Source organism: Taudactylus pleione, unplaced genomic scaffold (assembly GCF_031769625.1).
Source record: "Taudactylus pleione unplaced genomic scaffold, aTauple2 ptg000192l, whole genome shotgun sequence".
Taxonomy (NCBI): Eukaryota; Metazoa; Chordata; class Amphibia; order Anura; family Myobatrachidae; genus Taudactylus; species Taudactylus pleione.
In genome coordinates this window covers 2,993,719-3,007,209 of record NW_028284594.1, presented here as the reverse complement: position 1 = coordinate 3,007,209, position 13,491 = coordinate 2,993,719, and the positions used below count along the sequence as shown (strand labels likewise).

The 13,491-nt window shown below is 44.4% G+C and overlaps 1 protein-coding gene across 1 annotated transcript in view; it reads right to left on the bottom strand.

Annotated features, from left to right (window-relative positions):
- Nucleotides 1-9,434, bottom strand: part of RAB22A (RAB22A, member RAS oncogene family) — a 41,157-nt gene extending 31,723 nt beyond the window's left edge. Inside the window, exon 1 of the mRNA XM_088476745.1 lies at nt 9,151-9,434. Coding sequence (XP_088332871.1) covers nt 9,151-9,186 — 36 coding nt within the window. The 5' untranslated portion in view covers nt 9,187-9,434. The remainder of the gene's footprint in view (nt 1-9,150) is intronic.
- Between the last annotated feature and the right edge of the window lie 4,057 nt (nt 9,435-13,491).

The following is a 13,491-nucleotide window of genomic DNA, read 5'->3' as shown; positions in this document are numbered from 1 at the left end:
GTTCATTAGCAATTTGGGATTTAACCAATAGATGTTTTAAATTAGCTCCAGCCCCGTCCCCTTTGATACCATTACTTCACAATCCATCTTTTCCTCCTGGTTTATGCAAATCATCTTTTACTGCCTGGGCATCGGGTAATATCTATTATGTAAATGATATAACTACAGATACTAATTTCCCACAATTTTCTGAAATCCGGGATAGAGTAGCAATTCCACCCAAAGATTTTTTCCGGTTCTTACAAATTAGACACTTCCACTACAAAATTAGCTAGATTCTGATTAGCAGACCTTTGACTTCTTTTGAGTCTATATGTTGGAGACGACCCTCCACTAAGGGTCTTATTTCTACTATTTATTCCTTACTAGGGGATGAAGTAAGCTCCAATCGGGATTCTCATGAGTTGGCGTGGGAACGAGATTTGGGGCACTCTATAGATGCTGAGGATTGGACGGAGATCTGGGACAACGCTGCCGCCAGTTCTATTTGCGTCAAAATCAAGGAAAATATCTATAAATTGCTATATAGATGGTACTATGTACCATCGCGGCTACAAGTAATGTTTCCCGATGCTTCAGATAGATGGTGGAGGGGTTGTGGTGGCGAGGGCAATTTTTTGCACATTTGGTGGACTTGTCCCAAACTGGCTAGTATATGGCAGGAGGTTTTCGACCTCCTCTCGCGCCTCTTTGAGATCACGATCCCCTCTGATCCTCAGCATTTTCTACTTCCCTTAAATTTACCCTCTCTATCCCGATTTCAGAATAAGCTATTCCGACATATAGGATCTGCTATGACCTGCCAAATTGCAGCGGACTGGAAAAACCCTCATCCCTCTCCAATGCAGGCAATATTATCACGTATTTGGTATATATACACAAGATGGAATACATGACCGCTTTAATACATAATACATCCAAAACTTTTGATAAAACATGGTCCCCTTGGCTGACATACCAAAATATATCCTCTCCATTCAACAATTAAATTTTCCATTTATGGTTTTTTTTTTTTTTCTACTATATCTAGATTAAAAGAGTGATCCTATATAGAGTCCACCCATTTTTCTCTCCTCTTATTCTCCTTTGTCTTTCTTAAAGTTTTTTCTTTTCCTTTTATCTCTTTATTCTTTTTTGTTTCTCTTCTATTTTTAAACGGATTGCCACACCGTTGCAGCAAGATACTTTTCTTGCTTCTATATTCTTTCTTTTACTATACTGAGAAAATCTACTATTATATTATATTATTGTTCTGAAATAGTACAGTTCCTATTATAAAAGTATGTTATGTGCTGTATTTTATTTTTGTTTTTTGGAATGTACTGTTATGTGATTTGCTCAATAAAAAGAGTTTATAAAAAAAAAAAAAAAAAAAGAAAGAGCTCAATTCCCGTTGCACAGCACCATTTTAAAGGACTTTGAATCGACATCGGCAGCAACCCAAACGCCGTCACTTAAGGAATTCCATAGACCGCATTTGACACTAGAATCGGTGTATGTAGAGGTTCCCACATATAGCAACCCCACCTGAAGCCTGCGGCTTGACACTTCAAAAGAGGTGCATCAGTGGTACAAGGCAAGTCCTGCACACAAAAATAACAAACATACAGCGGGTAAAATAAGTATTGAACGCATCCACATTTTTCTCAGTAAATATATTTGCAATGGGGCCATTGTAATGAAATTATCACCAAATGTCAGCAAGAACCTATGCAATCCACACATGAAAAGAAATCACATCATAGATGTCCATAAATTAAGTTATGTGTAATAATGTGAAACAACACAGGGAAAAAGTATTGAATACGCTTACGGAAATGTATTTAATACTTCGTACAAAGCCTTCATTGGCAATGACAGCTTCAAGACGCCTCCTGTATGGAGAAACTAGTCGCATGCGTTGCTCAGGTGTGATTTTGGCCCATTCTTCCACACAGTCTTTAAATCTTGAAGGTTCCGTGGGCCTCTTCTATGAAATCTGGGTCTCATTCAGACACGCTCGTGAGCGCAGGACGCTCGCAAGTGGGTCGATGGTACCCAAATGCACATGCGCACGACGGAGGCGCCTCCGTCGTGCGCATGCGCGAGACACGGCGAGCGATGGGGAAGCCGTCGCTCGGGGTCTCGCACCAAAGGGGGCGTGCTGTCGATGGTGATTGACAGCATGCCCCCTTTGGTGGCCGTGCCGGGGGCGTGGCTGCCCAGACAGAGGCGTTCCCATGGGAATGCCTACCGTCTGGGGCCGTCAGTGGGAGTGCTTTTGGCTCTGATAGAGCCAAAAGCACTCCAGGGCTTGCGGCAGTGAGACCCTACCGCAGGGTCTCGTCGCAAGCCCGATGGTCGCGATGGTCTTGACCATCGCGACCATCATCATGGACGCTCGCATAAGCTGTGGGTGGTAACCCACAGCTATGCGAGCGGCCAGGAGGCCGCACCAATTTTAGGTAGGCCGGCCCTGATTCAGAGCGAGCGCTCTGGTCAGAGCGTCTGGCTCTGAATCAGGCCCTCTGATCTTTAGTTCTTTCCATAGATTTTCAATTGAATTCAAGTCAGGTGATTGGCTGGGCCATTCTAGCAGCTTTATTTTCTCTTTGTCTGAAAGCAATTGAGAGTGTTCTTGGCTGTGTGTTTGGGATCATTGTCTTGCTGAAATGTCCAGCCTCATTTCATCTTCAGCATCCTGGTAGATTGCAGCAGATTTTTATCAAAAATTTCTCTGTACATTTTTCCATTCATCGTTCCTTCAATCGTATGAAGTGTGCCAGTACCGTATGCTGAAACAGCACCACACCATGATGTTCCCACTTCCAAACGTCACTGTTGGTATGGTGTTTTGGGGTGATGTGCAGTGCCATTTCTCCTACAAACATGGTATGTATTATGGCATCCAAAGAGTTACATTTTGGTCTCATCTGACCAGACTATATTCTCCCAATATTTCACAGGCTTGTCCAAATGTTGCGCAGCAGAAATATATATATATATATATATATATATATATATATATCACACACATATACATATACCACACACAGTCAGGTGCATAAATATTGGGACATTGACATAATTTTCATATTTCGGCCTCTATTCACCACCACTATGGCTTTGAAATGATACAAACAAGATGTGATTTAACTGCAGACTTTCAGATTTAATTTGAGGGTAATTACATCCAAATCAGGTGAACGGTGTAGGAATTACAACGGTTTCTATATGTGCCTCCCACTTTTTAAGGGGCCGAAAGTAATGGGACAAACTAAACAACAATCCTAAATCTAACTTTCACTTTTTAATACTTTGTTGCAAATCCTTTGCAGGCAATTACAGCCTGAAGTCTGGAACGCATAGACATCACCAGACGCTGGGTTTCATCCCTGGTGATGCTCTGCCAGGCCACTACTGCAAATGTCTTCAGTTCCTCCTTGTTCTTGGGGCATTTCCCTTCAGTTTTGTCTTCATCAAGTGAAATGCATGCTCAAATCGGATTCAGGTCAGGGGATTGACTTGGCCATTGCATAACATTCCACTTTTTAGCATAAAACTCTTTGGTTGTTTTTGCAGTATGCTTCGGGTCATTGTCCATCTGCACTGTGAAGCACCGTCCAATGAGTTCTGAAGCATTTGACTGAATATGAGCATATAATAATGCCCGAAACACTTCAGAATTCATTCTGCTGCTTTTGTCAGCAGTCACATCATCAATAAATACAAGGGAACCAGTTCCATTGGCAGCCATACATGCCCACGCCATGACACTACCACCTCCATGCTTCACTGGTGAGGTGGTAGGTTTTGGATCATGAGCAGTTCCTTTCCTTCTCCATACTCTTCTCTTCCCATCACTCTGGTACAAGTTGATCTTTGTCTCATCTGTCCATAGGATGTTGTTCCAGAATGGCTTTTTTAGATGTTGTTTGGCAAACTCTAATCTGGTCTTCCTGTTTTTGTGGCTCACCAATGGTTTACATCTTGTGGTGAACCCTCTATATTCACTCTTGTGAAGTCTTCTCTTGATTGTTGACTTTGACACATATACACTTACCTCCTGGAGAGTGTTCTTGATTTGGCCAACTGTTGAGAAGGAGTTTTTCTTCACCAGGGAAATAATTCTTCTGTCATCCACCACAGTTGTTTTCCATGATCTTCCGGGTCTTTTAGTATTGCTGAGCTCTCCGATGCGTTCTCTTTTTAAGAATGTTCCAAACAGTTGATTTGGCCACACCTAATGTTTTTGCTATCTCTCTGATGGGTTTGTTTTGATTTTTCAGCTTAATGATGGCTTGCTTCACTGATAGTGACAGCTCTTTGGATCTCATATTGAGAGTCGACAGCAACTGATTCCAAATGCAAATGTCACACCTAGAATCAACTCCAGACCTTTTACCTGCTTAATTGATAATGAAATAACGAGGGAATAGCCCACACCTGTCCATGAAATAGCTTTTGAGTTGATAGTCCCATTACTTTTGGCCCCTTAAAAAGTGGGAGGCACATATAGAAACCGTTGTAATTTCTACACCGTTCACCTGATTTGGATGTAATTACCCTCAAATGAAATCTGAAAGTCTGCAGTTAAAGCACATCTTGTTTGTTTCATTTCAAAGCCATTGTGGTGGTGAATAGAGGCCAAAATCTGAAAATTCTGTCAATGTCCCAATATTTATGCACCTGAGTGAGTGTGTTTGTGTGATATATATATATATATATATATATATATATATATAAGCTTCAACATGCTTTTTCTTCAGTAATGTAGTCTTGTGCGGTGAGCGTAGATACAAGCCATGGCGGTTGAGTGCATTACTTATTGTTTTTCTTTGAAACAATTGTACCTGCTATTCCAGGTCTTTCTGAAGCTCTCCACAAGTGGTCCCTGGCTCTTAGACAACTTCTGATAATTCTTTTCACTCCTGTGTCAGAAATCATGCGAGGAGCACCTGGGCGTGGCTGGTTTATTGTGAAATTATGTTCTTTTCACTTCCGGATTATTTCTCCCACAGTGCTCACTGGAACATTCAGAAGTTTAGAAACCCTTCTGTAACCAATGCCATTAGTATGTTTTGCAACCATAAGGTTGCAAAGGTCTTGTGAGAGTTCTTTTCTTTTACCCATCATGAGAGGTTTCCTGTGTGACACCTTAGTATTGAGACACCGTTTTATAGGCCATCAGTTGGGACTGAACCATCTTATATTAATTTGCACTGACAAGAGGCAGGATTGCTTTCTAATTACTGATAGATTTCAGCTGGTGTCTTGGCTTTCCATGCCTTTTTGCACCTCCCTTGCTTCATGTGTTCAATACTTCTGTTATGATTCCTGGAGGGAATTAATGGTATTAATGTAGAGCCAACTGATGACAGCCTTGAGGGCTGGAATGTATTGTACTAGTCGTGGCCAAGGGTTAAGTATTTGGTTGCAGCTGTTCGGCTGTCCGAGCAGTCTTGGGGGCTGGTTGTGGCCTTTATAGTCGTGGCCAAAGGACTAATGGTGTGAAGCAGCCTTTGGGCTGTTGGAGCAGCCTTGGGGGCTGGTTGTGGCCTTTATAGTCGTAGCCAAGGGACTAATGGTGTTAAGCAGCCTTTGGGCTGATGACACTCAGGTGAGGTATGCAGCAAGAACGCAGAGTTGCTACCAGTGCCGACGGGATGACACTGGCGACGGTGTGCTAATTTGCACACCTGGAACGCAGAGTTGCTACCAATGCGCCCCAGGATGACACTGGCGACGGTGTGCCAAGTTGCGCACCTGGAATGCAGAGCTGCTACCAGTGCCACCTGGATGACACCGGCCACCGGATGGTGACAGACGCTTCTGGGATAGGAAGCGTTCCATGCTGCCCAGATGGTAGCAGCACGTGTGGATGGGATGCAGGTGGAGCCGCATGGATGGAGTAAACGGCACACACGAAACACAGCTAGACTGACTCAGGAACTCGACTGACATGCAGGAGACAGGAACCGGAAGTACAAAAAAAGTCTATCACCGGCATGGAGTGATGGACTGGCTGGAATTTAATAGGAACAAGGCCCAAACAGAGCAAGTCTCCCTAAATGATAGACCAGTGTGCAGCTGTGCACAGACAGGAGAATTAATTAGCATGCACCTGACACTGCACACAGACAAGCAGTAATTAATGCAGTGCTTTAGGCCGGAAGATGCAGATCCTGACAACTTCTTCCCTGTGTGCTTTCACATTCTTACACAACTTAATTTAAGGACATCTATTGTTTGATTTTTTTTGCATGTGTGGATTGCATGGGTTGTTGCTAACATTACAAATGTATTTACTGAGAAAAATTTTAATGTGTTCAATACTTATTTTACCCGCCGTATACTGTAGTTTTTATCTGAGAGAGATATATTGGTACGTCTGGCTGTTTCTACAGGCAACCCAGCGTCCATCCATACATGGGCCACAGGAATCGCCGACAAGGACATCACAACTGGCCAGGCAAATTTAAATGCCAGTCCAGTTGTGATGACTGGCGAGACCTATCAATCGCCCCATTGGTAAGTGTGTATAGCTTACCAAATCAGTCAGTCAGTCGCTGGGTTGCTAAAGTGTGTACATGACAAGTAATGCCGTGTAATTAAAAGCTGACATGCATATATAGTGGTGACTACGGTATAAAAACATTTGTCTGCCGCTGGGCGAGAAGCCCCCTACTGATTGATCGATTCCCCCTACACAGACTGCAGTGCCAGAGGAGCCAATATGGCAAGCCCTGCCCCATATCCCTGTGCACTGCGGCACTACGGTGCGAGGCCTAATAATGCAAGGTGCCCGTCCCCATTAGCAACCTGCGGCATCAAAAATGTAAGTATGTGTACAGTTTTAGTGTGTACAGTATATAGGTGTACTGTTTTAGTGTGTGTGTTAATGTGTCAGTGATCACGCAGAGCGAATAAGAATAAGGCCCCTGGGGACCCCTCACTTAAAAAAATTGGGGCCCTACTCATCACAATTTATGCCTCACTGTCTGTAGCACGTAAAAACGCACTATAGGGCATATTTTGCACTGAGAATGATATGGGGAGAAGCAAACAGGGGCATAGGGGTGGGAGGGCAGAGTACACAGGAGAGCAGAAGGGGTACAGATATGGGGAAAGGGGAACAGAGGTGGGAGGGCAGAGTACACAGGAGAAGGGGGGGAGATGAGCAGGGGGCACAGGGGTGGGAGAGGATACTGCACAGGAGAGCAGAAGGAGTACAGACATGGGTAGAGGGGAATATGGGGCGCAGGAGTGGGAGGGCAGAGTACACAGGATCAGAAGGCGTACAGACATGGGGAGAGGGGGACAAGGGGCACAGATGGGAGGGCAGAGTACACAGGAGAGCAGAAGGGGTGCAGACATGGAGCACAATATATTTAATTTTTTTTTATTTAATTTTTTACAGCATTTGCTAATTAACGTGCTAGCTGTATAACAATACACCACAACCTGCCCCATCAGTATTATAACAGGATACCAGGTACTGTAATGGTGCTGTGAATCGGGGCACCTCACCTCCTCCCCCTCCGGCAGCAGTCGTCGTTCCGGTCTCTCCCCGAGCCTCTTCAGGCACCAGCACATGTCACTACTCTCCTCCATCTCAGCCGGCAGCTACCCAGGATAAGTACAGACAGGAGCTGGCCACTGGCGCCAACACCAGATCAGCCAGCCCAGACCAATCCAACACTGAGCGCTTTCTCAAACAGAGCCGATAGTACGCAGCAGAATGCTCCCCCAGCATCTCACCAACCAATGGATTGCGGCACGCACACAGCACATCATGTGGTACCCATCATTTTTAAAAATCGGGTCCCTCACCTCCTGTATAGCGTAAAAACGCGCTATAGCGCGTATTTTGCGATCATTGTGTGTATATACTGTAGATATTAAAGTGTTAGTGTGTATATATGTCTTAATGTGTATATACTGTATATGTGTATGCTATATATAATGAATATATGTGCATGCTTAATAAACATGCATTTCCCCCTGAACTAGTTCTGGTGATTCAGGGGCCCATTTATCAAAGTTAATTTGAGGTAAATTCCCCAAAAACACCTGTTTTCGGGGGTTTACCTCAAATACCAAGTATCCCCGGATGTATGAAGGAGGGACCGCAGCAGGTATCTCCGATACCTGCTGCGGTCCCTCCATTGCCGCCGGCAGCCGCCTCCCCCATAGGTTTCTATGGGGGATGCGATGCTGCCAAATGTATCAATATCGCATTCCCGATATTGGCCCCAGCAGCTAACGCCATCTGAAGATAGCGTTAGCCGCTGTAGTCTATGGGGACTTACTGCATTTCAGCCAGTGGAGGGATCTCCCAGATCCCTCCGCCGGCAATGGGCGCCGCTCATGTAGTCCGCAGGACTGCGCATGCGCAGCAGTCCCGCATGCACTCCGGCCACGTTGCAGGGACGTCTCCCTGCATGTGCCGGTACATACATTCAACCAGTATGATCGCATTTTGCAATGCGATCATAGGCGGTACTGGATGCCCTGATCGCATTGCAAAATGCGATCATCAATAAATGGGCCCCATAATCAGTTTAATGGTGCTCAATAACAGTGCATTGGCAACAGATACACCTCAAATAGGAGTAAAACACAAACGTCATGAACAGACGAAAAATCCTAATAGGAAGAGGTCATACGGTATATACAGTCTAGAAACAGAGAATGTGTCTATTTTATGCAAAAGAATGTTTCAGATTCTAGAACCTAAGCAGCTGAGATTTTTACGCAACTTCTTGCATTCCCATGTGAAATATGATGCATACTAAATAACTGACAGGGTTGTGTGATATCCAGCAGCACTGTGTATCACGTATATTAATTGCAAAAGACATGGAGTTGCACCCCACAGGGGTACAGTGCATATGACAAAAAAGGCTCTCAGTTTACCGCAGGTGGTTGGCATAATTTTGTCAGTGCAACTGCGATACTAATCTCATGTAGATACTTCTAAAGACTGCATTCTAATCTGTTTACTTTGAACAAATGGAACAATTATGATCTCACTCGCTCTCTCTCTCAAGAATGATATGATAGATGCTATAGGTATGATGTAATACATGATTATATAAGACGATCCAATAGTAGACCCAGGCATTTATTTGCATTCAGGTTAGGAACCAGTTAATTTGCCACACTCACCCCCAGCAGACAGACTTTCAGCTCCCTCAGAGCCATGGCAGCGGAAACCACCAATCTCTACCAGAAGCCCCGTGTATAACTGCAGATCTCCGGCCTGCGGCACCTCGGCCTCCCTGGGCCCTGTACCAACCGAGTCCCCCTCCCCATTCCGCCCATAGACCATCCTCCCCGAGCTGTGCAGGAGCCGAGCCCGCCTCCATTGTCCTCATTAGCACATAACCCCGCACTTTCCCCGCCTTCTTTATCGTCTACATCCCGGCCAGAGTTTCCCTTCCTGGGCGCTGCAGGATCTTGGCTCGCTCATTGATCGTAACTCTTAGCCGGGGCACATCCGTTCCGTCCTTTCTCCTCTCTTATAACCCATCCCGCCTCCTCCCCATCAGAACATCATCCCGTTTGCCCCCTTCTACCAGCATTACTGCAATTATAGCACGGCTTACTCTCTCAAACATTTTTTTCCCCCTAGGAATACTGAGGCTGTGTTATGCTAGCTACTGTCACTTTCTAAGTTCTTGTAACTATTATTGATGACATAAGCAGGAAATTTCTGTCATATGAAATGTAGCAGCTCGTATTTACTCCTTACTATAATTGTATCAGGGAGCATTTATTAATATACTCAGCAGAGCTGGATGACGACTTCAGAGAACCCGGGCCCTTAAAACAGGGTCCGTCTTATGGTCTAAAATCAAGAGCATAGTTTTTCCATGCATGAAAGATAGGGATGGACAGCAGAAGCCAATGGTTAGCAACCATCGATGTTTCCAATTCAATGGAAGTACTTTTTCAATCGAATACTGGAATTTGATGGTTGCCAGCCATTGGATATAGCTTTCCGATGCCCATCCGATGGCTGGCTGTGGGAGGGAGCACATAGAGCAGCGGGTGAGCAACAGGAGAATAGATGCCGTGCACATACACACGGCATCTATTCTCAGTGTAGGGGGAGCCTGGGGGCAGCCCAGTACCTCGAAGAGTGCTGAGTACGCCCCCACAGTAATGTAAACGGGAGGTGCAATGAGGCTCCACCCCTTTTCATCCACTAGTGTAACTATCGCAAAGCTGCATTTGATGTCGGAAGCCCGTCAACCATTTGATGCTAGGCTTCCGATGTCCATCCCTAATTAAATATATCTTTAAAAGCAGGTATTAAAGTGGTAGTAGGGATGGCCATCAATGGTTTGTCATCAAAGGTTTGCCATCGATTATGGAAATCTAATAGTTTGCCACCATCAATGGCACATAGGCAGTAGTTTCTTTTGTTTGCCCAGTGCGGAGGAGACAGAGTTTACTCCCGCCACTGAATTGACCTGCTGCCCGGATTGTCACAGAGCAAGGATGTCCCCTGACACATGACACCATCGAGGGTGTCCTGTTGATGGGTTCATGCCATCAATATTAAGCACCAATGGCACCAACAATGGAGACAATCAATGGTTAAGCCTTCAGTCCCTGAGTGGTAGTCTGACAAATTCCACCATAAAAGCCAAATATAGTTTTCCAAAAGCAATAATGCAAAAATATATATTTTTTAATATTGTATAAGAATGCACGCTACATGGACAAAAGTATGTGGATACACCTCAATAATTAGTGTTTGGCTGTTTCAGTCCCATCTATTGCTAACAGGTGTATAAAATAACTCAAGCATACTGTAACGTCATGCAATCTACTTAGTCAAACATTAGCTGTAGAATGGATTGTACTGAAAATCTCATTGACTTTCAACATGGAACTGCCCTATGCTTCCATCTTTCCAAATAGTTTGTGAAGTTTCTGCCCTATTAGAGCAGCTTTTGGTCAACTGTATATACTGTTATTGCTCAGCCGCATAGGCTGTGAACAGAACATTCAAGTTCTGAAGTGTGTCTGGATGCCAGAAAACTGCTTCCTGTCTGAATGCATTCTGCCACCTGTATAGTTTGATGGAGGAAGAATAATGGACTGGGGCTGTTTTTTATAGTTTGTCCTGTGCCCTTAAATTCCAGTGATGGGGAATTTGGATGTTATAGTATACAATGACATTCAATAGAATTGTGAGCAGCGGTGGCTCCTACTCTCTTAGAGGAGGGGGGCTGCCGAGAAGAAGAGGGGACTGAAGAGAAAACTCATGTACCACCTACTGGGCGGGTCCCGGCGCCTGCAAAATCGATCTGACAGGCACCGGTACCGGCGCATGCGCACTAGCAACGGGGAGCCGCACATGCGCATATCACTGGCTTCCAAAGGGCTGCATTGTCTGCAGCCACTAGGAGCCGGAGAGGGCTGGCTGAAAGCCAGAGTAGCAGCTCCGTACTGGAAGCCGCTCTCTACTAATAGCAGCCCAGACTGGCAGTCCCAGGGCTAGGTGTCTTCTACCCGAGACTGACTGTTGCGTATCTGACTGGCAGATAGCGCTTCCAATAGGAAGCCAATGCCAGTCACAGTGTAGCCAGTGCAGTGACGGACTGTACTGATTACAGAGAGTTCAGAGCAGCAGGTGTGCTGCTGCTGTTCTACATCTCAATCTGGACTCAAAATAAACCACTGCAATTGATCACAAGAACATACTGGTGGCCCAGTTTAAATAATTGTGGTAGATTTAATCAGCTTGTCCAATTTATGACTCGGAGAAGAATCCTTATTAAGCCTATGTTTGTCCTTTTCTTTCTCATGGGCTGATTTCTATAGACTTTGAGAATTTTCAAAAGTACAGATTTTTCAGCAGTTTTGCCAAATTTTTTATTAGCAAAACCAATATCTGTTTTAAATCCTGTGTCAAAATCGCGGAAAAATCTGTATTTTTGCAAACCTGGACTTTAATACATTCCCCCTTTGTTTCTCAGTTCACAGTATCGTGGGGTGCAGTAGATTGCTTCTAAAATATCTAGTTTCATTCCTTTTAGGGCAGTAACACTTAAATATTGTTCTGAATACCACCCCTATTTTAATGGACAGACAGGGTTAGTCAAGTCCCTCAACACTAGCTCCAGCAGACTTAAGTTCCTGCCCATCAAAATGACTAAGCAGTTGTGCTCTCCTGGGCAATTTGCCTATAGAAATAATTTTCACCAATGTAAATTTTTTTATATTGTATCTGGTACCTATCTTAATCTTCCTCTTATGACCACGAGATAATGTACTGCAGAAGATCAATGTACCTTCTCTCAAACTTGCTTCCCACTTTAATGAAGCATAATAGGTTTTGAAACATTAACCCTGTTTATATCCGGTTGAAGTTACCCCCTTGACTACGCATTACCAACATTTTTAATGTCTCGCTATTCAGATTTGTGGTACTGAATTACTTTTTCTTTAGTGACTATACACTTCTAGTTTAGCTTAAAACGAATTTTGGACTACAAAATTTCCCTTTAATTGTGCTATATCACATTGACACAAAGGGGTATGGACCAGAAGAAAGATCCTGTTTTATAGTCACTGACCTACATGTTCTTCCATCAGGGGTATTTCTGGTGATGAACAGTTATTAAGAGGTACATTTACTAAAGTGAGAGTTTTTAGAAGTGAGTTTTAGAAGAGACGTTGCCTACAGCGACCAATCAGATTCTACTTAACATTTAACTAGCACCTTCTAGAACAGGGCTGGGGAACCTTTTTTCTGCCGAAGGCCATTTTGATATATATAACATTATTTGCTGGCCCGGTGCAGGCCATGCCCCCTCTGCATGATGTCACACGGGAGCGTGGCCACAATCCTCGGTGATTACAGCAATGCACGGAGCATCCTGTGGATACTCCAGGTAGCTGTAAGGGCAGCGTTGTGACCATCTGAAGCGTCCTAACGACTCTCCAGGCGGCACTGCTGCATAGATTCTAGTTGCAGTGTGCCATTCTAGGCACACTGCTAGCCAGATGAGGCTAGCAGAAAAAAGCTCAGAGGGCCAGACCAAATTATTCCGAGGGCCTGATATGGCAGGAGGTGCCCCATCCCTGTTCTAGAAGATAATAGCTAGATGTGCAACATATCTTCTAAAACTCACTTCTAAAAACTCTCTCCTTAGTAAATTTACCCCTAAGACTCTAGGGCAGAGGTGGGCAATAAGCATCCCTCCAGCTGTTGTTGAACTACACATCCCAGCATGCCTTGCAACAGTTTTAGCATGGTCAAATAGCAAAACTGTGGCAGGGCATGCTGGGATGTGAATTCTACAACAGCTGGGGGCAGCTTATTGCCCACCCCTAATCTAGGGCAACTAATAGTGCCATATTGGGTCCAGTCCCACAGCCTGTGGATGTTATTCTCGCCAAAAAGTATGGCACCATCATCCAAACACATGTGCAGAGAGCGTAATATGCCAATTGGCATTGCATATGTTACGTAAAATCTCTGCGTAAAAA